The sequence below is a fragment of the Scyliorhinus torazame genome, chromosome 7, assembly GCF_047496885.1.
Source record: "Scyliorhinus torazame isolate Kashiwa2021f chromosome 7, sScyTor2.1, whole genome shotgun sequence".
In the NCBI taxonomy this organism is placed as follows: domain Eukaryota; kingdom Metazoa; phylum Chordata; class Chondrichthyes; order Carcharhiniformes; family Scyliorhinidae; genus Scyliorhinus; species Scyliorhinus torazame.
Genome location: NC_092713.1, coordinates 162,761,299 through 162,787,066, shown reverse-complemented (window position 1 = coordinate 162,787,066; position 25,768 = coordinate 162,761,299). Strand labels below are relative to the sequence as shown.

The 25,768-nt window shown below is 50.8% G+C and overlaps 1 protein-coding gene across 1 annotated transcript in view; it reads right to left on the bottom strand.

Moving 5' to 3' along the window:
- The window catches only part of LOC140427361 (regulator of G-protein signaling protein-like), a 523,624-nt gene that overhangs the window by 417,899 nt on the left and 79,957 nt on the right, over nucleotides 1–25,768 (bottom strand). Inside the window, exons 5-8 of the mRNA XM_072512910.1 lie at nucleotides 19,734–19,914; nucleotides 9,286–9,424; nucleotides 6,788–6,912; nucleotides 3,728–3,861 (exon numbers count right to left, since the gene is read on the bottom strand). Coding sequence (XP_072369011.1) covers nucleotides 3,728–3,861; nucleotides 6,788–6,912; nucleotides 9,286–9,424; nucleotides 19,734–19,914 — 579 coding nt within the window. The remainder of the gene's footprint in view (nucleotides 1–3,727; nucleotides 3,862–6,787; nucleotides 6,913–9,285; nucleotides 9,425–19,733; nucleotides 19,915–25,768) is intronic.

Genomic DNA, 25,768 nt, shown 5'->3' with positions numbered 1-25,768 from the left:
AAGGCGGCGCCATGCCACCTGGGACACCCGCGCAGCAGCTTGGTTACCCCAGAAGACGCCCGCCTGGGGACCCAGGTCACAGGGCGGGAATCACAGCAGGCCGTCTCCACTCCTGATGTACCGTCTGGGGATCCAATTAGGCATGGCGTTAGGGCCCATAAGGCCAGAAAGTTAGACACCAGTTAAGTTGACACGGGTGCGGGGTACAGCTTAGTTATTGGGGCCAGAGCACAAACCCGGATGTATTTGTGCACATTAAGCACCTGTTACCACTGTTACAACCTGTCCCGGTGCTCTGTCTGATGGGTGTGAGGGGTGGGCTGGCCTGAGCTGGCCAGAGATGGGGTACGGGGAGGGGATGGGTGGAAGTTGTGGGTGGCCCATGCTCCCCACCCTCCGACCATCCCCACCACCGTCATCCCAGTGATCCAATGGGACTGTGTGACGGAATGACCTGTTCGTATGCAGGGATCACCCAGGTGGAAAGTGCTACCATGGGCAGGAGTCAGACGTTGTCAAATGATGCAGAGCACCAGAGCTCATCACAGAGCGGGTTGTCATCATCCCCCATCCCATGGGCCATCCCCAATCCAGGTCCACCACCTGTGGCAGGTCTGTATCACAGACGGGGTTGCAGGCGGGCGGGTGACCGTGCCTCGGGCTAGTTTTCCCCCCCCCACCCCTAGTCGGTGAACCTGGAGGCGATCAGAGCGTCCCATTCACATTTGCCCTGGCGCACACGTCGTGTGGCCTTCCATGCCTGCCTGGACCCTATGTCCCTGCCAACTTCACCCTCCCATGCATCCTCCTCGTCAGGCGAGGCCGGGTGTTCCTCCTCCTCCTCCAGCATGAGGCCCCTCTGCTGCACGATGTTGTGGAGGACGCAGCAGGCCGCTATGATGTGGCCAACCCTGTCAGCATCATACTGGAGGGTCCCTCCAGAGCGGTCCAGGCACGTGAACCGCATCTTCAGGAGGCCGAAGCACCGCTCAATCACACTCCTAGTTGCTATATGGGTGTCATTGTAGCGGGTCTCCACGTCGGTCTTTGGACTCCAGATAGGCGTCAGCGCCACAACCGCAGCGGATAACCCGTCACCCAGGAGACAATCCCCCAACCCAGCGGGGGGCGGGGGCGTCTCGAACATGTCAAGAATCGTTGAGTGTGCCAGGATGAAGGCGCCGTGCCCGTGTATAGGGCACAGAGGTGTATCATACGCAGTTGATGGTCACATATCAACTGCACTTTTATTAAGTGGAACCCCTTTCAGTTGGTGTAGAGTGGCCTGTCACCTTCAGGTGCTTGTAGGGTGACATGCATCCTGTCGATCACCCCCACAAACCCGGGGCGTCCCATCAATGGCAGCGAACACCGCTGCCTGGGCATTCTCGTGGGCTCAGTCCACATTGGAAGTGGATGTATTGAGCCGGTAAAAATGCAGGGCGACCGTCACCTTGACGGCCACCGGGAGCGGGTGTCCTCCTCCATACCCCCGTGGTTCAAGGTTGCCATGATCTGGCAGATATGTCGCACAGTCCCCCTGCTCAGCCGCAGTCTTCAATGGCATGCCCGGTCAGGCAGATCAGCAAATGACAGGTGGTGCCGGTACACACAAGGCCTCACACGGCGCCACTGTGGCACTTACTCCTCCTCGGCCTGTTAGGCGACTCGCCCTCCATCCTGAGCAGCTGCCTGCTGTCCCTCTGCGGCACACTCCACTGCTACACACTCCGCTACGGCAGCTTCCTCCTCGAGCAGCGCCAGCTCATACAGCCGCAGGGCATCCCCCAGGGCTGCGGCGACCAGCAGGAAGGCAACCATTGCTGGTTGTATTGAAATATCCACTGTTTGCAGGGGGTGAAAGCCTGAATGTTAGCATGGTGCATACCCCCTTGCTCATCCAGGTCCAATGGGCTACATGGTGGCCCTGGTTGGTACTGTGGGCTCTGCACCTCTGGCCCCATTGTTGCCCGCCACCGTGGGGGCTCTGGCCCTGGCGTCCATCCCTGATGCCAGGGTACCGTCAGCTGGTGCTGCCCTTTCCAGCGGTATGCTCCATGCCCCCCGCCCGCGCCTCCGTAGGGGCTACTGTTGCCATTGCCTTGTGTGGGCCACCAAATGCCCTGCCAGTGGATTGCGGTCAGATGGGGGGAGTGTATGGCAGAGGGTTTGATGCAGGGGTGGGGGGGGTTGAGGGCACCCATATGGCCGGTGTCACTCTGCAGAATCAGGGGCCAAGGTGGGTGATCAGTGGGGTGCACAGCAAGATGGCTGCCTTGCAAGCCGCGGTAAAGGCAGTCCATGACTGAACACTGCCCCAGTCCCTTGGGGGGTCACTTGGCCCTTTCCTCCATCACTTACCACCTCCTTCCAGTGTCCGGCCTGGCAGCTCACAGTTATTCCTCTGTGTGTCCTACCTCTTCTCTCTCTCCCTCAGCAGCCTGGATTCACGATTTTTTAATTCACAAGTGAACCGCGCCGTCGGGAACTCGGCCCATCAGAGGCAGAGCATCGCGGAAGCCCCGGAGAATACCGGGTCGGACCCGCTAATGATATGCAAATGGTGTTTACAGTAGGTACATACCGAACCGGGGCACCCAGAGGAAACCCACACTGACACAGAGAGTAGGTGCAAACGCCACACAGATAATCACCCAAGGCTTGAATTGAACCCAGGTCCTTGGCGCTGTGAGGCAGCAGTGCTAACCACTGTGCTACCGTAATGTCATAAGATTTGAGGAGACAGCCAAACGTTGGTGACTCCTTACTACGGGCCTGTAAAGCAGTAGTGCTCTGTTGGTGAAGCTGAGTATCTGAGAGATTGAGTGTAAGGTGAAGTTGAGTGCACGTTACGGTCCAAGGGAGAGGAACATCAGAAGGTGGATCCTTGGTGAATACATCTGAGAGAATGATCGTTTGGGAGAAGATTCCAAGGCAAGTCATTTAAGCATTGAGTTTGGAAATACTCAGGAGAAAGGCCGGTTGGCTTGCAGTGTGAAAAGCGTCTGAATCAGGGTATGTTGATAAGAGGTAAATAACATCTATTTGGGGTGGCATCTGTCACTTGTTTCAAAGTGTGGTGTGTCTGACCACAGGTCTCCTATTGGTTTACACGGACTGTGTACTTACTGCGAACATTAGAGTATAAGATGGATTTTGTAACCTGTGTTATCCTCATGAATCTGTCTATATCTTTATAGTTGGCGTAAAGGAGCAGTGTATTGTACTTCATCTTTTCTTGTGTAATCAATGTTTTATCTTTTTGTGCAGCGTTCATCAGCTGACACCTGTGACTCTGTGTTCAGTAGCCGCCCTCCCCATTACTAAAGAAAAAATAAAAGTGAGGATCTATCAAGCCAGGCTCCACCCTGGGATCAGCGCGTCCAGTTGGAATATCAGATGGGGTGGTTACACAACCTTATTCTAATCATTCAGATCACTCATAATTATTATACAATTATTTTACTTTTTTAAATCTGGATTTTAAAGCTAGTCTCAGTAATGATGACCATAAAACCATTATTTATTGTCGTAAAATCCCACCAGGTTCACTCGTGCCCTTTAGGGAAGGAAGTCTGCCGTGCTTACCTGGTCTGGCCTACATGTGACTTCAGACCCACAGCAATGACTCTGAAACGCGAGACATTCAGAAACAGGTAACAGAAGCAGAACCTGTGAGTGAAGCCCTCATCCCATAAAAGTATCATTTAATGAGACCAATACTTACCAGCAGCAAAAGCAGGCACCAAACCTTGAAACGCTTGTTGAGCACAGGGGTAGAAATAATTTGGAGGATTGTACTCTTTCTTCCACAGAGGTCTGGGTGTGCCATAAATCCTTAGTGCGTTCACAACACAGAACCTGTGAAAAGGGTAGAACTATATAGATAGAGGGACAGAAGCATTCGTATGACTCGATTCTAAAGAAATATTTGAAGAGAATCACTCCTGTACTCTTAATTCACAATGTTTTGAATGCTATGAACCGGCAGCTGTGACACAACCAGTAGCACCAGCGCATCTGAGTCAGAGGTCATGGATCAAATTGCATGGATGAGGCTCTAGCACTATCCAAACTGAGAAGATAGGTCAGTACTGAGGTTCTGCTGTACTGCCAGAGGGGCAGTATTGAGGGAGTGCTGCAGTGTCAGAGGGTCAGTACCGAGTGAGTGCTGCACTGTTAAAAGGGAAGTACTGAGGGAGTGCTGCACTGTCAGAGGGTCAGTACTGAGGGAGTGCTGCAGTGTCAGAGGGTCAGTACTGAGTGAGTGCTGCACTGTTAAAAGGGAAGTACTGAGGGAGTGCTGCACTGTCAGAGGGTCAGTACTGAGGGAGTGCTGCAGTGTCAGAGGGTCAGTACTGAGGGAGTGCTACAGTGTCAGAGGGTCAGTACTGAGGTTGTGCTGTACTGCCAGAGGGTCAGTACTGAGGGAGTGCTGCACTGTCAGAGGGTCAGTACTGAGGGAGAGCTGCACTGTCAGAGGGTCAGTACTGAGGGAGAGCTGCACTGTCAGAGGGTCAGTACTGAGGGAGTGCTGCACTATCAGGGCAATACTGAGGGAGTGCTGCACTGCCAGACATTCAGTACTGAGGGAGTGCTGCACTGCCAGAGGATGAGTACTGAGGGAGTGCTGCACAGTCAGACATTCAGTACTGAGGGAGTGCTGCACTGCCAGAGGATGAGTACTGAGGGAGTGCTGCACAGTCAGACATTCAGTACTGAGGGAGTGCTGCACTGCCAGAGGATGAGTACTGAGGGAGTGCTGCACAGTCAGAGGGTCAGTACCGAGGGAGTGCTGCACTGTCAGAGGATCAGTCCTAAGGTTGTTCTGCACTGTCAGTGATGCTGTCCTCTCATGATAGGGAAAGCGCCCCAAGTTCGATCGTAGCTGGGTACCATTTTATAAGTTGAAAGTCGTCCAATTCAACAGTCCAAAAACTAAAGGTCAAATGGCAATTCTCTTTGTGGGATCCTACTGTGTGAATACAATCTCCATTTGCGTTCAAAATAACAGGGACTACCGTTCAAAAATGCTTAAATGGATGTGAGGCAATGTCCCTGAAAAACATGATAACTTACTACACTGATGTAAGTTCCTTCTTTTCCCATAAGTTTCAACAGCATCATAGAAAGGTGGAAAAATCCAGAGACCTGCAATGTCTTCTTGTAGAGCCTTTCCTAGCAGAGGAATTAAGTGCTCAGGCCAAAGGAGCATTTCCCAGGACTGGACAATGGTCTGCTGACTGAGCAATTAACGCATTTGTATGTTACTGCACAGAGTGAGCAGTGTGACATTCCACCTTACTGCTTGCACCAGTTCTGCTTTCCCTCAAGTGCCTGTGATGCACTTCCTCAGACAATGTCCCTACATTGCGCAATTGTGGCTTTGGGTAGTTCCACTACCTCAACCCAGGGAGTAATCCTGAGGTCTGGGCTGTACTCCAGAGAAATAGTCACTTGGTGCTACAGAACTTGAATGTTGCTGTAAAAAGAGACATGTTATTGAAACTTTTCATCTTACACCCATCAGGACAAACTTCAAGAATATCAAATTTCAAACAGTCAGGACATTTTGGATTAAAGGAGAACAAGTTTGGAAAGTCAAATCTGACTGCCTGAGGCATTGCCATGGAGAAAGAAACAGGGAACTGTAGGCTCCTGGGTAATTCAAAAAAGGCACAAGACTAGAACATATTCCTTTTGTTCGAAGAGAACAGGTCCCTGTGTATGAATGTATGTCGCTTCTAGCAAGCGTAAATGACCCATATTGTAAGCTCAGCTGATTAACTTGTATTGTAGCTATTAGGGCACTCAGCATTGTTCAGTATGTAATGCCCAATCACAGAATCACACTTAACAATGGACATTTCATTTGGCTTCTTCAAGTGTGAGCGGTTGAGTACGGTCTTTGCTCGGCCTATTACCAACAACCAAAGGAGTTTTATTCTATTTCACGTTGCTCAGTGGTGGCTAAACAAGCACCATTTTCTACTATCGGGATTCTGTCATCAGTCCAAAAGGACATTCGGCCTATCACACAATTGACCAACATCTTGCATGAATATCAATGCCAGTATAGGAAGTCTTGTGGTGGAGTGGCAGCGTCCTGGCCGTGAGACCAGAAAATGCGGGTTTGAATCCAATGACAAGACTTGTGAGCCACGAAAGGAGAATTCAATGTGGTTCAATGGGCTAAAAAATAGTTCAGGAACCTTTCCATCACTTCCCCCACTATTCCACAAAACGAAAAAAAAAAGTGTGGGCGTCAAAATACGCTAAAAATAAACTGCTGGTATAACACCAGGTTCAAAAGCTCCTCCTGGCGATCGGCAGCACACGCTCTGTGGAGTGCAACCCCCCTCACCTACTTTTGGACAAGGTTGCATCAGCAGGTACCAAACCTGAGCACAACTCACCCACGCTGAAAGAAAATCAGGGAAACTGGAGGAAATAAAAATACTCCAGAGGAAAGAAAACCCACAGGAAATCAAAACTACAACCAAACTGTCCACAGCGGAAAGAACAAGGTGAGGCAGGAGGAAAATGGCTGCACAAATCTGATTGTGATTGACCTTTCACCTTCAAACGTCTGGATGCTAACGTGCCATTGTGCCGATTACTTGCTTGGGTCTAAGACCACCTTTCACCCTACCCCCACCTCTCACGGCAGCTCTACAGCTACTCCTTGGCAAAGAATGTCGTCAAGGATCCTGAAAGGTTGAAGTCAATCTGACCCTCTACAGTGACCCGATGATGTAACAATATTGCTTAGTGTCCAAGAGCTGACCTTTTCCAGAGGTAGATGAGCGGGAGGAACACGTTCATGCGTGGCTGGTGAAACAAGCCAAGCTCTAGTTTACCATGCCGGCTGCTCATGACGATTTTATCCTTCTCAAATTCCGTGATGTTCACCTGTGCAAGAAAAGAGGGAAAAATAACCAAGGAAACAGGGCCACGGAAGTTACATTTCAGCCTCAAAGACCTCAAAGTGAGCTCCGTCCTCAATAACTACAGCATTAGCACCATCACCAAGTAGTTCAGTGGATAGCATGCTCCCTTTGGACTCCAAACATCATTGGTTCAAGTCCAACTCCAGAGGCTTCAACACAAAATCCAAGGGACTGCCCAAAGTGAAAGATGTATGGAGGAGGTGCAAGCTATATTAAAAGGGAGTTCTCTGGACACTATATTGAAGGAGAACACTCTGGACACTACACCAGGAGAGATCCCTGGACACTATATTCAAGGAGAGTTCTCTCGACTCTATATTGAAGTTGAAGAGTTGTCTGGACAGTATATTGAAGTTTTCGCTGGACAGTATCTTGAAGGAGATTTGCCCCAGTATCTTTGCTAATTCTTCACCCTCAATCTATGTTACTTAAATCATTTTCCCGTTGCTGTTTGTGGAAACATGCTGTGTGCAAATGGTCTGCTACATTTCCTACATTGCAACGGGATGTTATATTTCATCTACTATGAAGCGTTTTGGGTTTCCAGTGCTCAGGTATGACACTATATAAATTCAGGCCTTTCATTTGGAATATGGCGAAAGCCATGGACCAAATTGCAAACTTTTGTCACGGTTTTCACAGCCTTGCAAAAGTGGGTCAGGTGAGTCAGCATTGGGCTCATGGACAGTTAGCCATGACTGATCAATCTGCGACAATATTTTAATGGCAGTAACATCAGGCAGCAGAATGTCTATGGATATTATTTATAAGTATGGTACAGTTCTACGATGCCCTATACTTCTAACTGATTCAATCCAAAATATTTTGACTGTTAAATATAGTAATTATTTTGAATGTAAAAATGAGAAAGGTGGCTCCTTGTTTCTTGCAATCAGACTTGTCTATTTATAAACCAACTAAAAATGCTATGCTCTAAACAGACGGCAAAGTCTGACTGTCCTAGGAATTATTTTATATGCGAGTGTCCAGTGTGCAGACTTAGTTTCAAATGGCAGTCTCGTACTATATGCTACCACAACTAAAGGCAAGGAAAAGGTCAGGACACAATCACACATTACCTGTCATGAAGCTATCCTAACCAGAGACAGCATTACGACTGCGACAGCCCTTCTCAATCTGCCAGTCGACAGTGGCCTGAGTCACTGGAGAAAGAATCGAGGATTACCGAATCGAAGGTCACAGATCAGAGCAGAGGCTGGGAATCCTGCAGTGAGTAACTCATCTCCTGACTCCACAAAGCCTGTCCACCATCGACAAGGCACATGTCAGGAGTGTGATGGAATACTCCCCAATTGCCTGGATGAGTGCAGCTCCAACATCACTCAGAAGCTCAGCACAGAGGTCAGCACTGTTGCTTCACAGCCCCAGGTTCGATTCCCAGCTTGGGTCACTGTCTGTGTGGAGTCTGCACGTTTTCCCCGTGTCTGCGAGGGTTTCCTCCGGGTGCTCCGGTTTCCTCCCACAAGTCCCGAAAGACGTGCTGTTAGGTAATTTGGACATTCTGAATTCTCCCTCTGTGAGCCGAACAGATGCCGGAATGTGGTGACTAGGGGCTTTTCACAGTAACTTCATTGCAGTGTTAATGTAAGCCTACTTGTGACAATAAAGATTATTATTATACCATCCAGGACAAAGCAGCCAGCCAGCTTGATTGCTACCCCTTCCACAAAGACTCAATCCCTCCACCAACCACAAAAAGTGACAGCCGTGTGTACCATCTACAAGTTGCACTGCAAGGTTCCTTCGACAGCACCTTCCAAGCCCATGACCTCTGCCATCTATAAGGACAAGAGCAGCAGATACATGGGAACCCTACCACCTGGAAGTTGCCCTCCAAGTCACTCTCATCCTGACTTGGAAATATATTGCTGTTCCTTCGCAGTCACGAGGTCAAAATCCTGGAATTCTCGCCCTAACAGATGTACCTAAACATCAAGGATAGGAGTGGTTCAAGAAGGCAGCTCTGCGCCATCTTCTCACGAGCGACTTGATGGGCAATAAATGCTGGCCTGAATAATGCAAATCAATAAAACACATTTTTCAGGATTCATGAGATAGAATAATTTGTGATCACATCTCCAGGAGTGCAGAGTTGGGAATCGCAAGTCTGCTGTTCAAAAATTGTTGGAATGGTCAGTGTCAATGCTTTTTACTACGCAGTGTATAAATGTGGGAGAACCATGTCGACAAGCAGAGAACTGAAAACTATGGATCTCCCAGCCCAGTGAACTTATCAGCTTACTCAGCTCAGTGAATATTAACCAGGATAATGTGGAGAGGTGAGGGATCTGCTCTGCAGCCTATCGGTGCTAACCCTGAGTCTTGGTAGTGTATCCGCCTGCAGGAACAGTTTGATGATCATTTCGACTTTGGCACGAAGCAATCCCTCATAAAACTCGTCGTGTAAGCCTATTCGAGCCATCAGGGTGGCAGCTTTTGACCGTCTCACATAGCTGAAACAGCAGGAGCATAGAACACAGTAACCACCAACACAAACAACTCAACATTGAGCACAGCTTCACACTGTCTCTAACCCTGTGCTGTACCTGTCCTGGCAGGTAGCTTTACTGCATATCAAACCTCATGCTGTACCTGTTCTGTGAGTGTTGGATGCGGGTAGTATAGAGGGAGTTTTATTTGTATCTAATCCCACGCTGTACCTTTCCTGGGGTTGTTTGTTGGGGACAATGTTGAGGGAGATTTACTCTGAATATAACCCCATGCTGTACCTGTCCTGGGAGTGTTTGATAGGGACAGTGCCGATGGAGCTTTCCTCTGTATCTAACTCCTTGCTGTACCTATCCTGGGAGTGTTTGCTGGGGACAATGTTGAGGGAGCTTTACTCTGTATCTAATCACGTGCTGTACCTGTCCTAGGAGGGTTTAATGGGGACAGTGCAGATGGAGCTTTCCTCCGTATTTAACCCCATGCTGTACCTGTCCTGGGAGTGTTTGATGAGACAGTGTAGAGGCAGCTTTACTCCGTATCTAACCCTATGCTGTACCTGCCCTGGGAATGTTTGATGGGGACAGTGTAAAGGGAGCTTTCCTCCTACGGAATGATCATCCTATATGGACAAGGGGCCCATGCTGTACCTGTCCTAGGAGGGTTTAATAGGGATAGTGCAGATGGAGCTTTCCTCCGTATTTAACCCTATGCTGTACCTGTCCTGGGAGTGTTTGATGAGACAGTGTAGAGGCAGCTTTACTCCGTATCTAACCCTATGCTGTACCTGCCCTGGGAATGTTTGATGGGGACAGTGTAAAGGGAGCTTTCCTCCTACGGAATGATCATCCTATATGGACAAGGGGCCCATGCTGTACCTGTCCTAGGAGGGTTTAATAGGGATAGTGCAGATGGAGCTTTACTCTGTATCTAATCCCGTGCTGTACCTGTCCTGGGAGTGTTTGATGGGGACAGTGCAGATGGAGCTTTACTCTGTATCTAACCCTATGCTGTACCTGTGCTGGCAATGTTTGATGGGGCAGTGTAGAGGGAGCTTTACTCTGTATCTAACCCTATGCTGTATCTGCCCTGGGAGTGTTTGATGGGTACAGTGTAGAGGCAGCTTTACTCTGTATCTGACCCCGTGCTGTACCTGTCCTGGGAGTGTTTGATGGGGACAGTGCAGATGGAGCTTTACTCTGTATCCAACCCTATGCTGTATCTGCCCTGGGAGTGTTTGATGGGGACAGTGTAGAGGCAGCTTTACTCTGTATCTGACCCCGTGCTGTACCTGTCCTGGGAGTGTTTGATGGGGACAGTGCAGATGGAGCTTTACTCTGTATCTAACCCTATGCTGTACCTGTGCTGGGAATGTTTGATGGGGCAGTGTAGAGGGAGCTTTACTCTGTATCTAACCCTATGCTGTATCTGCCCTGGGAGTGTTTGATGGGTACAGTGTAGAGGCAGCTTTACTCTGTATCTGACCCCGTGCTCTACCTGCCCTGGGAGTGTTTGATGGGGACAGCATAGAATGATCATTCCTACAGATGCAAGGCCTGGACAAGGGACAGGCAAGGCAATGTTGAGACGAAGCAGAGGAGGAAAGAGAGAAAAAGAACTTTGATGGACTTGTACAATGTTTGCACGGGACAGTACTGCCTCGCTTTGAACAGAAACATCAGACCACAGGGAAGGGCGAGGGCAGCAGAATGCAGGAAAGGGAGAAGAGGAGACAGTGGAACCAGATATCTAGCAGGCATAGGAAAGGGGTAAGATCAACCCTGGGAGGGGGGGGGGGCACCATACTAGCGGGGAAAGCAAGCGCTAGAAAGCACAAAAGCAAGGGGGACCGTGTCACGCCTCCCAAGCTTTACTCTGTATCTAACCCCGTGCTGTACCTGTCCTGGGAGTGTTTGATGGGTTAATGTAGAGGGAGCGTTACTCTGTATCTAACCCCGTGCTGTACCTGTCCTGGGAGTGTTTGATGGGGACAGTGTAGAGGGAGCGTTACTCTGTATCTAACCCCGTGCTGTACCTGTCCTGGGAGTGTTTGATGGGACAGTGTAGAGGGAGCTTTACTCTGTATCTAACCCCGTGCTGTACCTGTCCTTGGAGTGTTTGATGGGACAGTGTAGAGGGAGCTTTACTCTGTATCCAACCCTATGCTGTACCTGTCCTGAGAGTGTTTGTTGGGGACAGTGTAGAGGGAACTTTACTCTGTATCTAACCCCACGCTGTGAATATTCTGGGAGTGTTTAATGGAGACAGTGTATATTGTATTTGTGCTGTTCATGAGGCTGGGATATTTAATAAAGCAGCACCAAAGATGTGCAGGTTAGGTGGATTGGCTGTGCTAAATAGTCCCTTGGTGTCCAAAGCTAATGTGTACTTATAGGGATTGGGGAGCAGAGTGGGCCTAGGTAGGGTACTCTGACAGAGAGTCAGTGCAGCCTCCATGGGCCGAATGGCCTCCTTTTGCACTGTAGGAATTTTATAGGGAGATTTACTCTGCATCAAACCTGTGGTGTTCTTTGTGATTCTTATTATCAGGATGAATGTAGTAGTGTTCAAAAAGAGCACAGAAGCTAAGTTAAATAATAAAGCATTTATTACACTATTTATTAAAGCTCAACCACTTACTCCTACAGCAAGCAATAATCTAGTAATCTACAATCTACACTCTACTAACACGAGTATCGACACTCTATCTATAACTGTACTCTGCACTCTCTAGACCTCTCTTCTGCACCCTCTCGAGCCCTCTCCCTGAGAGTCAGTGCTTTATATAGTTCTGCATCTAGCTCCATCTAGTGGTCAATTTATTTTTAAAAAAGTATTTTTATTAAGGTTTTGCAGAATTTTTCATAATAAAACAGGAGTAACAATAATAACAAAAGAAACTAGAGTGAACATTAACATAGTGCAAAAAGAGAATATACAATAACAATTAAATAGACATGACCCCACGCAACTCAGTCTTCCCACACCATCCCAATGAACCAGTCATCCCCCTCCCCCCCCCCCCGACCCCCCCCTACGGATTGCTGCTGCTGACATTTTAATTTTCCCCGAGAAAGTCAACGAACGGCTGCCATCTCCGAGAGAACCCTAGCGTAGACCCTCTTAAGGCAAACTTTACTTTCTCGAGGCTGAGAAACCCAGCCATGTTGTTAACCCAAGTTTCTACATTCGGGGGCTTCGAGTCCCTCCACATTAATAAAATCCGTCTCCGGGCTACTAGGGAGGCAAAGGCCAAGACGTTGGCCTCTTTCGCCCCCTGAACTCCCGGGTCTTCTGACACTCCAAAGATTGCAATCTCTGGACTCGGCATCACCCGTGTGTTAAGTACCTTGGACATTGCCCTCGTGAACCCTTGCCAGAACTCTCTAAGCTCTGGGCATACCCAAAGCATGTGGACATAGTTTGCAGGGCTGCTTCCGTCTATGAACAGATCTCCCATCCTTCTGATGCCTGCCCTCTGCCAGTTCTGGAGCCCACCATCCATCCTACCAGGGACAAACCTGTGGTTGTTACATATCGGGGACCAGACTGACGCTCCCTCCACCTTCTTGTACCTCCTCCACTGCCCCCAGATCCGCAGTGTCACCACCACCACCGAACTTGTGGAGTAACTGGTCGGCGAGAACGGCAAAGGAGCCGTTATCAAAGCTCCCAGACTAGTACCTTTACATGACGCCCCCCCTCCCCCCCATCGCCCACTTCCTAATCATAGCTATATTGCTAGCGATCAATTATGATATTATATTAACCCTTTATTACATAGACATTCTACATAATGTCATAAACCCCATCTGTGGCACAATAACCAGCATTAAGTATTCTCACGGTCAGTCACAAACCCTCACGCTGGCAGAATCACTCAACATATCGCTCCCCCCTTCATATACACACACACATACAGCCACACACCAACTCATATATGTATGCACGCACAGATACACCACACCCCACACAAGCACATAGGCATACACCCCACACGCAAAACACACACACACACACACAACACACAAACACTCACACAGACACGTGCACACAAACACATGCACGCACACGCCCCACACATGCATATATCTCACACATGCACAAACACACACCCACGCATTTGCACGGACCACACACACACACCCTTTCACATGGATCCCACACACGCACACACAACGCACACACACAGGCGCACATCTCAAATTCGCACCTATAAAGACAGATTCACCACTCACATACAACTCTCTCACATATTGTGACACAAATCTCGCACTCGCACACACACAAACACACACACAAATTCACAGTCACAGACATGCAAATGCACACTCGCAAACACCCTTTCACGCATAAACTCTCTCACACACACAATCATAATCACACAACTCACACAGAAACACAGATAAAAACACCCTCATACTCGTTTTAAAAAAAATAATTTTTATTCAAGTTTTCACAAAATATCAACAACAAAATACAGAAAGAAAAGAACAACCCCCCCCCCCATGTACATAAATAATAAATTAACAGTCTTCATCAACACAAAGGCAAAAATACCCACCCACTCAAGAAAAAATGAACCAGCCCCCCCCCCACCCCGCCGAGCCCCCCACCCTGCCGAACCACCCCCCCCCCCCCCCCCCCCCCCGGCGAGCGACCCCCCCCACCCCCCCGGGTTGCTGCCGCTGCTGACCATCTTCTAATGTTCTGCCAGGAAGTCTAGGAACGGTTGCCACCGCCTGAAGAACCCTTGTACCGATCCCCTTAAGGCGAATTTCACCCTTTCCAATTTAATGAACCCCGCCATATCGCTGATCCAGGATTCCACGCTTGGGGGCCTCGCATCCTTCCACTGAAGAAGAATCCTTCGCTGGGCTACCAGGGACGCAAAGGCCAGAATACCGGCCTCTTTCGCCTCCTGCACTCCCGACTCCCCTGCAACGCCAAATATTGCGAGCACCCAGCCCGGTTTAACGCTGGAACCTACCATCCTCGACACCGTCCTCGCTACACCCTTCCAAAAGTCCTCCAGCGCTGGGCAAGCCCAGAACATATGGGTGTGATTTGCTGGGCTCCCTGAGCACCTAACACACCTGTCCTCGCAGCCAAAGAACCGGCTCATCCTTGTCCCGGTCATGTGAGCCCTATGCAGTACCTTAAATTGTATGAGGCTGAGCTTCACGCAAGAGGAGGAAGAGTTCACCCTCCCCAGGGCATCCGCCCACATCCGCTCGTCCATCTCCTCACCCAACTCCTCCCACTTACCCTTTAGCTCCTCCACTGAGGCCTCCTCCTCCTCCTGCATCACCTGATACGTTGCCGAGATCCTCCCTTCTCCAACCCACACCCCTGACAGCACCCTGTCCTGGACCCTGTGTGGCGGCAACAGTGGGAACTCCACCACCTGCCACCGAACAAACGCCCTGACCTGCATATATCTGAAGGTGTTCCCCGGGAGGAGCCCGAACTTCTCCTCCAGCTCACGCAGGCTCGCGAACTTCCCGTCCACAAACAGGTCCCCCATCCTTCTAATACCTACCCTGTGCCAGCTCAGAAACCCTCCGTCCATCCTCCCCAGGACAAACCGGTGGTTCCCCCAAATCGGGGACCACACCGAGGCCCCCACCTCCCCCCTGTGACGTCTCCATTGCCCCCAAATTTTGAGGGTAGCCGCCACCACCGGGCTTGTGGTATACCTTGTTGGAGGAAGCGGCAGCGCCGTCACCAGCGCCTCCAGGCTCGTGCCCACACAGAACGCCATCTCCAGCCTCTTCCATGCCGCCTCATCCCCCTCCATCACCCACTTACGCACCATCGCCACGTTGGCGGCCCAATAATACCCACAGAGGTTAGGCAGCGCAAACCCCCCCCCCATCCCTGCACCACTCCAGGAACACCTTTCTCACCCTCGGGGTCTTCTGCGCCCACACAAATCCCATAATGCTCCTATTAACCCGCCTGAAGAAGGCCCTAGGGATCAGGATGGGGAGGCATTGGAACAGAAACAAAAATCTCGGGAGCACCGTCATTTTAACTGACTGCACCCTACCCGCCAGGGAGAGTGGCAGCACATCCCACCTCTTAAACTCCTCCTCCATCTGCTCCACCAGTCTTGTGAAGTTAAGCTTATGTAGGGCCCCACCAGCTCCTAGCCACCTGGACCCCCAGGTACCTGAAACTCCTCTCCGCCCTTTTGAGCGGGAGCTCACCAATCCCCCTCTCCTGGTCCCCCGGGTGCACTACGAACAACTCGCTCTTCCCCATATTAAGCTTGTACCCGGAGTAATCTCCAAACTCCCTAAGGATCCTCATCACCTCCGGCATTCCCCCCACCAGGCCCACCACATATAGCAGCAAATCATCCGCATAGAGTGACACCCGATGCTCCTCCCCACCCCGCACCAGCCCCCTCCAGTTCCTCAACTCCCTCAACGCCATGGCCAGGGATTCAATCACCAGTGCAAAGAGCAGGGGGGACCCCTGCCTCATCCCCCGGTGTAGCCGAAAATACTCTGACCTCCTTCTGTTCGTGGTCACACTCGCCACCGGGGCCTCATACAGCAGCCTCACCCACCTGACGAACCCCTCCCCGAAACTGAACCTTTTGAACACCTCCCACAGTACCCCCACTACACCCTATCAAAGGCCTTCTCCGCATCCATCGCCGCCACTATCTCCGCCTCCCCTTCCATCGCCGGCATCATTATAACATTCAAGAGCCTCCGTACATTGGTGTTCAACTGCCTCCCTTTCATGAACCCCGTCTGATCCTCGTGTATGACCTGCGGCACACAGACCTCTATCCTCATGGCCAAAATCTTTGCCAGCAACTTTGCATCTACATTTAAGAGTGAGATCGGCCTATATGACCCACACTGTAGGGGATCCTTGCCCCGCTTTAGGATCAGGGAAATCAGCGCTCCAGACATCGTCGGGGGCAGAGCCCCCCTTCCCTTGCCTCGTTGAAAGTCCTTACCAACAGCGGGCCCAGCAGGTCCGCATACTTCTTGTAAAATTCAACCGGGAACTCATCCGGCCCCGGTGCCTTCCCCGCCTGCATGCTCCCTATCCCTTTGACCAACTCCTCCAACCCAACCGGCGCCCCCAACCCAGCCACCTGACTCTCCTCCACCCTCGGAAACCTCAGCCGGTCCAGGAAGCGACCCATCCCTCCCTCTTCCAGTGGGGGCTCAGACCGGTACAGTTCCTCGTAGAAGTCCCTGAAGACCCCATTGATATCCACCGCACTTCGCACCGTGCTCCCTCCTCCATCCCTAACTCCCCCGATCTCCCTAGCTGCCTCTCGCTTCTGAAGCTGGTGCGCCAGCATCCGGCTCGCCTTTTCTCCGTATTCATATACCGCACCCTGCGCCTTGCTCCACTGCGCCTCCGCCTTCCTGGTGGTCAACAAATCGAACTCAGCCTGGAGGCTACGCCGCTCCCTAAGCAATCCCTCCTCCGTGGCCTCTGCGTACCTCCTATCCATCCTCACCATCTCCCCCACCAACCTCTCCCTCTCTCTCCTCCCCCCCCTCTCCTTGTGTGCCTTAATGGAGATCAGCTCTCCTCTGATCACCGCCTTCAGCGCCTCCCAGACCACCCCTACTTGCACCTCCCCATTGTCATTAGCCTCCAGGTACCTCTCTATACACTTCCGGACCCGCCCGCTCACCTCCTCGACCGCCAGCAACCCACCTCTAGGCGGCACAACGGGCGCTGGTCCCTCTCCTCCCCAAACTCGAGGTCCACCCAGTGCGGCGCATGATCAGAAATGGCTATGGCCGAGTACTCCGTATCCTCCACCCTCGGAATCAGCGCCCTGCTCATGACAAAAAAGTCAATCCGGGAGTAGGCCTTGTGAACATGGGAGAAGAATGAAAATTCTCTGGCCCCCGGCCTCGCAAACCTCCATGGATCCACCCCTCCCATCTGGTCCATGAACCTCCTCAGCACATTGGCCGCCACCGGCCTCCTGCCCATCCTAGACCTAGAGCGATCCAATGACCGATCCAGCACCGTGTTGAAATCCCCCATTATCAGACCCCCTGTCTCCAGGTCTGGAATCCGGCCCAGCATACGCTGCATGAACCCCGCATCGTCCCAATTTGGGGCATATACATTGACCAACACCACCCGCTCCCCCTGCAGCTTGCCACTTACCATCACATACCTACCGCCATTGTCTGCCACAATGCTCGACGCCTCGAATGACTCTCTCTTCCCCACCAAGATCGCCAGCCCCCAATTTTTTGCATCCAAACCCAAATGAAACACCTGCCCGACCCACCCCTTTCTCAACCTTACCTGATCCGCCACCCTCAGGTGCGTCTCCTGAAGCATGGCCACATCCGCCTTCAGCCCCTTCAGGTGCGCGAACACCCGGGCCCGCTTGACCGGCCCATTCAGTCCCCTTACATTCCAGGTTATCAGCCGGATCAGGGGGCTACTCACCCCTCTCCCCCGCCGACTAGCCATATCACTTCCTAGGCCAGCCACGTGCCCGCGCCCCCCGCACGGCCCGTTCCCCACAGCGGCAGAGCCCCGTCCCGACTTCCTCTACCAACTCCAGCTCCCCCTTGGCCATTCCAGCAGCAATCCGGTCCCCCCCTCTCCCCCTAGCTGCATTGCTCCCCCCATTGCACTCCTGTAAGTCAGCTGACTCCTGCTGACCCCGGCCACTCCCGCCGCTCCATCGACCCCCCCCAGTGTGGAACTTCCCCTTCCCCCCTTGTCCAGCAGCAGGATCTCATCCATTCCACTCCCAGCGCAGGAGAAAAAGCCCGCGTTTCCCAGCTCCGGCCCCGCCACTTCAGCCCTAAACGCGGGAAAAAGCCCGCGATTTCCATGCGCCCAGCCCCGCCTCCCCGGCGCAGCTCCCTTCCCAGGCCCAGTCCCACTACCCCCAACTCACGCCTCCCCCCCCTTGCAGGGCCCCATCTCCCCTACCGACCATCAACCCCCCAAGCAGTTTACCTACCCCCCCCCCACGAGCCCGCCCGGCGGTCCTAATCAAAACAATGCCCAATCAACCCCCGAGAAACAAAGAACCCCCCTCGAAACACAACCCAACAATCCCCAACCATCCCTCCACTGCGACCCCTCATCCCCGACCCTTAGACTGAGTCCAGTTTTTCGGACTGAACAAAGGCCCACGCCTCCTCCGGGGACTCGAAATAGTGGAGTTGATCCTTATAGGTGACCCACAGACGCGCCAGCTGCAGCATACCGAACTTCACCCCCCTCCTGTGCAGCACTGCCTTCGCCCGGTTGTAACCGGCCCTCTTCTTCGCCACCTCCGCACTCCAATCCGAGTAGATCCGGACCTCCACGTTCTCCCACCTGCTGCTCCGCTCCTTCTTGGCCCACCTTAACACACACGCTCGATCAGCAAACCGGTGGAACCGCATCAGCACCGCCCGCGGTGGCTCGCTGGGCTTGGGCCTCCTCGCCAGCACTCGGTGGGCCCCCTCCAGCTCCAAGGGCCCCTGGAAGGCCCCCGCTTCCATCAGCGAGTTCAGCATGATGACCACGTAGGCCCCCACGTCCGATCCCTCCAGCCCCTCCGGGAGACCCAGGATCCGCAGGTTTTTCCGCCTTGACCGGTTCTCCATCTCCTCGAACCTTGCCTGCCATTTCTTGTGGAGCGCCTCGTGCGCCTCCACCTTCACCGTGAGGCCCAGGATCTCGTCCTCGTTCTCCGAGACCTTCTGCCGGACCTCCCGGATCGCCGCCCCTTGGGCCGTCTGGGTCTCCAGCAGCTTATCGATTGAAGCCTTCATCGGCTCCAGCAGCTCTGCTTTCAGTTCCTTAAAACAGCGCCGGAGAAGCTCCTGCTGCTCTTGCGCCCACTGCCTCCACGCTGCCTGGTCTCCGCCCGCCGCCATCTTGGTCCTCCTCCCTCGCACCTTTCTTTGCTTCAATGCCACTTTTTTAATCGCCCCACTCCTGGTCCAATCCATACACTATCGGGGGAATGTTGCTGTCCCCTTCCCACACTGGGAAACGTCGAACAAGCGCCGTTACGGGCCCTAAAAAGAGCCCAAAAGTCCGTTTTTAGAGGGAGCTGCCGAACGTGCGACTTAGCTCCGCATAGCCGCAACCGGAAGTCCAAAAAAAACCACACCCTCATACACATGCATCTCATACACACTCACAGGCACACTGTCACGCATGCGCAATCATTCCCTCGCACCACAGTAGGAATCAGCATCAATATTGAGGATTGATCCCTCCTCTCGCACTCTGTGTATACCATGACCAGCCACGGTCAACTCACAAGGCAGCGTCTTGACATCCAGTCCTGTGCTCACTTACTGTTCGATTTCCATACAGAAGTGCAGATCATTAACCAGGTAGTTGACGATGACTATTCGATTGAACATCATTCGCTTTTTCAAATGGGGCATGTCGGAATCATCTCCGGATTCGAGCCCCCGGAGCATGAGTGAGCTGCCCTGAGAGGGTAGCCGTGCCATAGTACGAGATGTGACCGTGTCTGGAAATAAAACAAAAATAATTTAGCAGAATGGTGGTATGATACCCTGGGCTAGTGCGCGGTCAATTCCAGCACCACCGGCCCCGGAGTCCCAACACAAGTGAATTAACAAATTATCCATATAAATTTCCCGAAATAGTTGGCCCTTGGCTGACCAACAATTTACAGTCACTAGGTTTGTAAGTGAAACACAATTACTGTTTATTTATAACAGAAATAAAGATGAAATATGCAGTAATTACAACGGAATAATAGCAAGCTAACCAATCACCCCTCTTTTTACCATCTCACCCTCTCTACACATGTACAAGACAAACAAACACAGATGGGGTGAAAAGGGGTACAAATAATCGGGATTAAGAACAAAGAACAAATAAAAATTACAGCACATGAACAGGCCCTTCGGCCCTCCAAGCCTGCGCCGATCCGGATCCTCTATCTAAAACTGTCGCCTATTTTCTAAGGATCTGTATCCCTCTGCTCCCTGCCCATTCATGTATCTGTCTAAATACATCTTAAATGACGCTATCGTGCCCGCCTCTACCATCTCCACCGGCAATGCGTTCCAGGCACCCACCACCCTCTGCGTAAAGAACTTTCCACGTATATCTCCCTGAAACTTTACCCCTCTCACCTTGAACTCATGACCCCTAGTAATTGAGTCCCCCCTCTGGGAAAAAGCCTCTTGCCATCCACCCTGTCTATACCTCTCATGATTTTGTAGACCTCAATCAGGTCCCCCCTCAACCTCCGTCTTTCTAATGAAAATAATCCTAATCTACTCAACCTCCCTTCATAGCTAGCACCCTCCATACCAGGCAACATCCTGGTGAACCTCCTCTGCACCTTCTCCAAGGCATCCACATCCTTTTGGTAATGTGGCGACCAGAACTGTACGCAGTATTCCAAATGTGGCCGAACCAAAGTCTTATACAACTGTAACATGACCTGCCAACTCTTGTACTAATACCCCTTCCGATGAAGGCAAGCATGCCGTATGCCTTCTTCGCCACTCTATCGACCTGTGCAGCCACCTTCAGGGTACAATGGACCTGAACACCCAGATCTCTCTGTACATCAATTTTCCCCAGGGCTTTTTCATTTACCGTATAGTTCGCTCTTGAATTGGATCTTCCAAAATGCATCACCTCGCATTTGCCCGGATTGAACTCCATCTGCCCAACTCTCCAATCTATCTATATTCTGCTGTATTCTCTGACAGTCCCCTTCACTATCTGCTACTCCACCAATCTTAGTGTCATCTGCAAACTTGCTAATCAGACCACCTATACCTTCCTCCATATCATTTATGTATATCCAAACAACAGTGGTCCCAGCACGGATCCCTGTGGAACACCACTGGTCACAGTTCTCCATTTTGAGAAATTCCCTTCCACTACTACTCTCTGTCTCCTGTTGCCCAGCCAGTTCTTTATCCATCTAGCTAGTAAATCCTGGATCCCATGAGACTTCGCTTTCTCCATCAGCCTGCCAGTGGGAACCTTATCAAATGCCTGACTGAAGTCCATGTATATGACATCTACAGCCCTTCCCTCATCAATCAACTTTGTCACTTCCTCAAAGAATTCTATTGAGTTGGTAAGACATGACCTTCCCTGCACAAAACCATGTTGCCTATCACTGATAAGCCCATTTTCTTCCAAATAGGAATAGATCCTATCCCTCAGTATCTTCTCCAGCAGCTTCCCTACCACTGACTTCAGGCTCACCGGTCTATAATTACCTGGATTATCCCTGCTACCCTTCTTAAACAAGGGGACAACATTAGCAATTCTCCAGTCCTCCGGTACCTCACCCGTGTTCAAGGATGCTGCAAAGATATCTGTTAAGGCCCCAGCTATTTCCTCTCTCACTTCCCTCAGTAACCTGTGATAGATCCCATCTGGACCTGGGGACTTGTCCATCTTAATGCCTTTTAGAATACCCAACACATCCTCCCTCCTTATGCCGACTTGACCTAGAGTAATCAAACACCTATCCCTAACCTCAACATCCGTCATGTCCCTCTCCTCGGTGAATACCGATGCAAAATACTCGTTAAGGATCGCACCCATTTTCTCTGACTACACGCATAACTTTCCTCCTTTGTCCTTGAGTGGGCCAACCCTTTCTCTAGTTACCCTCTTGCTCCTTATATATGAATAAAAGGCTTTGGGATTTTCCTTAACCCTGTTTGCTAAAGATATTTCATGACGCCTTTCAGCCCTCTTGATTCCTCGTTTCAGATTGGTCCTACATTCCCGATATTCTTCCAAAGCTTTGTCTGTCTTCAGTCGCCTAGACCTTATGTATGCTTCCTTTTTCCTCTTAGCTAGTCTCACAGTTTCACCTGTCATCCATGGTTCCCTAATCTTGCCATTTCTATCCCTCATTTTCACAGGGACATGTCTGTCCTGCACTCTAATCAACATCTCTTTAAAAGCCTCCCACATATCAAATGTGGATTTACCGTCAAACAGCTCCTCCCAATCCACATTCCCCAGCTTCTGCCGAATTTTGGTATAGTTGGCCTTCCCACAATTTAGTACTCTTCCTTTTGAACCACTCTCGTCTTTGTCCATGAGTATTCCAAAACTTACGGAATTGTGATCACTATTCCCAAAGTAATCCCCGGCTGAAACTTCAACCACCTGGCCGGGCTCATTCCCCAACACCAGGTCCAGTATGGCCCCATCCCAAGTTGGACTATTTACATGCTGCTCTAGAAAACCCTCCTGGATGCTCCTTACAAATTCTGCTCCATCTAGACCTCTGACACGAAGTGTATCCCATTCAATGTTGGGAAAATTAAAATCTCCTATCACCACCAGCCTGTTGCTCCTCCATCTTTCCATAATCTGTTTACATATTTGTACCTCTATCTCACGCTCGCTGTTGGGAGGTCTGTAGTACAGCCCCAACATTGTTACCGCACCCTTCCTATTTCTGAGCTCTGCCCATATCGCCTCACTGCTCGAGTCCTCCATAGTGCTCTCCTTCAGCACAGCTGTGATATCCTCTCTGACCAGTAATGCAACTCCTCCACCCCTTTTACCTCCCTCTCTATCCCGCCTGAAGCATCGATATCCTGGGATATTTAGCTGCCAATCATGCCGTTAAAAGATAAAAAGAAATAGTTCTTGTTTGTAATGTTGAATTCTTTGCCACAGGCGTTCCTCCCCAGCACGCTGAGTGATTTAAGCCACCAGTGTACAGTTGGTGATGGTCTTCTGGAGGGAGCATTAATCTAGTACTCACAAGCAGTAGGATTTCTTCTGGAGTCACTTTAACCTTTATTAAACTGGGCCTTCAACTCAAATGTGCATGTTTGAGACTACTTCTCACATAAGTCTCTTACAATGGACTTTTTAGATAGATGTCATCATAATAGAGAGAAAATCAGAGATGCTTCTTCCAGCTTCTGAATTCAAAGCAAAACTAAAAACAACCCAGCCTTACTGAGGAAAGAGAAACAGACCAGAGAAATCAGAACCAATCAACACTGGCTATCGGCAAAGCCTAGCATTTCGATCCAACTCATTGGCCGCCAGCTACATCAATCAAATTATTATGGGCCATTCATTGGTCCCCAGCCACATCAATCAAATTGAGTCAGTACTGATGTCAGCCAATCCTCAATCCGCAGCCTAAAACAGCACCGCCCTCTGGAATCTGCTCATTCAAATCCATGGCTGCTTTGCCTTAAGGTTACAGGTCAATCTTCAGTTTAAACCAGCCCAGGCTTCTGTACAAATTAAAGACACACTACGGGATTCTCCACTTCGCCGGTAGCGTACCCACGCCTACAGGTTTCCCGACGGAGTGGGGCTGGCCACAATGGGAAACCCCATTGGCCAGCTGCGAGAACGGTGAATCCTGCTGGTGGCGGTACTCTGCCCCAGAAAACGGGGCTGGCGGGACGGAGAATCCCGCCCACAGTTCCATCAATCCTCCATGGATCAAAATGTAAAATTTGAATAGCAAAAAATAAAAATAAAAGGAAAACAGGGAACAGGGTTTAAACAGGAGCATCCTTACAATGGAGACAATCAAGTCAGCTAGCTACAGAGCGAGCAGCATTCCCATTCCCCCCCTGCAAGGATAATTAAATAACCTTGAAGAGCTCGACCTATAACTGAGGGTTTCGGAATGGCCCAAAGGAAAAATTATCCCAGGGATTAGGAACTTGAGTTCAGAGACTGGAGAAGCTATGGTTGTTCTCCTGAGAGCAGGGAAGTTTAAAGGAAAACTCGATAGTGTTCAAAATCAAGGAGTGTTTTGATAGATGAGATTCATCTGTGGAGGTAACCAGGACTCTGTCCTAAACATCCTAATCACAGAAAATAGTTCATCTTCAAGGACTAAGAGCATTCTGGAAGAAAAGTGTTTTTTAAAAGACACAGATTCATTAAACGGTTAATGCAAGGACTTTGGTTGTTGCTCTTTCCAGAAAAGACAGCCTTTTACAAGAAAAGGTAATTAAGCAGTTTTAAATAACCTCTTAACCCTGGTGAACTGTTTACAAAAGGGTCACATGGTGGTTTATGGCTTTGAAAGCACCATGGGTACGATTTAACGGCTTCGCCGAGCCCGACTTGGTGACGCAACAAGGCTGCTAAATCCCGTGTGAGGCCTGTCGCGAGATTCGCAACACTCGCAACGTCTCATGAGTATTAACAGTATCTTGTGAGACGTCGTGATCTGGATCTCTCCCCCGCTGGGTGAGATCCAGATTAGCATATTTCAGAAAACCATTAAATATGTCTGCGCCGGATTCTCCCGGCGCCCGGGAGATAGCCTCACCAGGGCGTCATTTGTTACTGGTTTCCACAAATGTGGACCAGACGTAATGGCACCTTGGGGGTCCCCCAGTCCATTAGAGGCCCCCGGGTAGTCGGGCTTTGCGCAGGTGACACCTTGGTACTCCTGCTGGCACCTGGGCACCTTGACACTGCCAGCTTGGCACCCTGGCATTGCCACTCAGGCACCCTGGCACTACCAGGGTGCCTGGGTGGCACTGTCAGGTTGGAAGGGGAACTGCCAGGGTGCCAGGCTGACAGTGCCAAGGTGCCCAGGTGTCAGGTTTCCTGTGCCAAGATCAGGCCCAGGGTTGTCTTGCCCTTAAGAGATGGGGTGAGCGGTGCTCGAGGACCCCAGAAGAGGTACGTTTGGTGTAGTGGGAGGGTCCGGAGGCCGAGGTGGGTTGGCTGAGGGGGGTTGAAAGATCGGTGTGGCATTTAAAAATGGCGCCCTGATCGATGAGCCGTCTTCCTGTACTGATGAGTTGAGCCGGTCAGTGCAGGAAATAATGTAAGTGTGACCCTGGCAGGGCGTTCCTCACTAAGGTCAAAAAATATAGCAATGTCTTTCTCGCCACTGCAGGTGTCGAGAAACACCCCGTTAAATGTGCCCAAAACAGCACTCTGTTTTTGTCCCATTGAATCGTGCCCCAGGTTTTGAAACGTCTGTTTAAAAGATGGTGGACTGTTTTGTTTTGGGAGAAACAAGGAGCAACTCCTTGTGTAAAGAAAGAGCACCTGAAGCTGCAGATCCAGTCCAAAGCAAATCGTGAAGGGAAGTCCTCAAGGTTCGCCCAAAAGGTTAGTGCAAGAGTCATTGACTTTCCTAAACCAAATGTATAACCCAAACAACATTGCAAGCATCCTCCACGTATCCTTTTCCCATGTCTATGTATGCAAGTGTGAGTGCCGTGCCTATGTGTGTGCACCTGTGAGCCTGTGTGTACTTGTGTGTGTGCCTGTGTGTGGGCTTGCCTGTGTGTCTGTGCATGGCTGAATATGTGCGTGTGTGTGTCCGTATGTGTGCATGTCTGTCTGTGTGTGTCTGTGTGTGT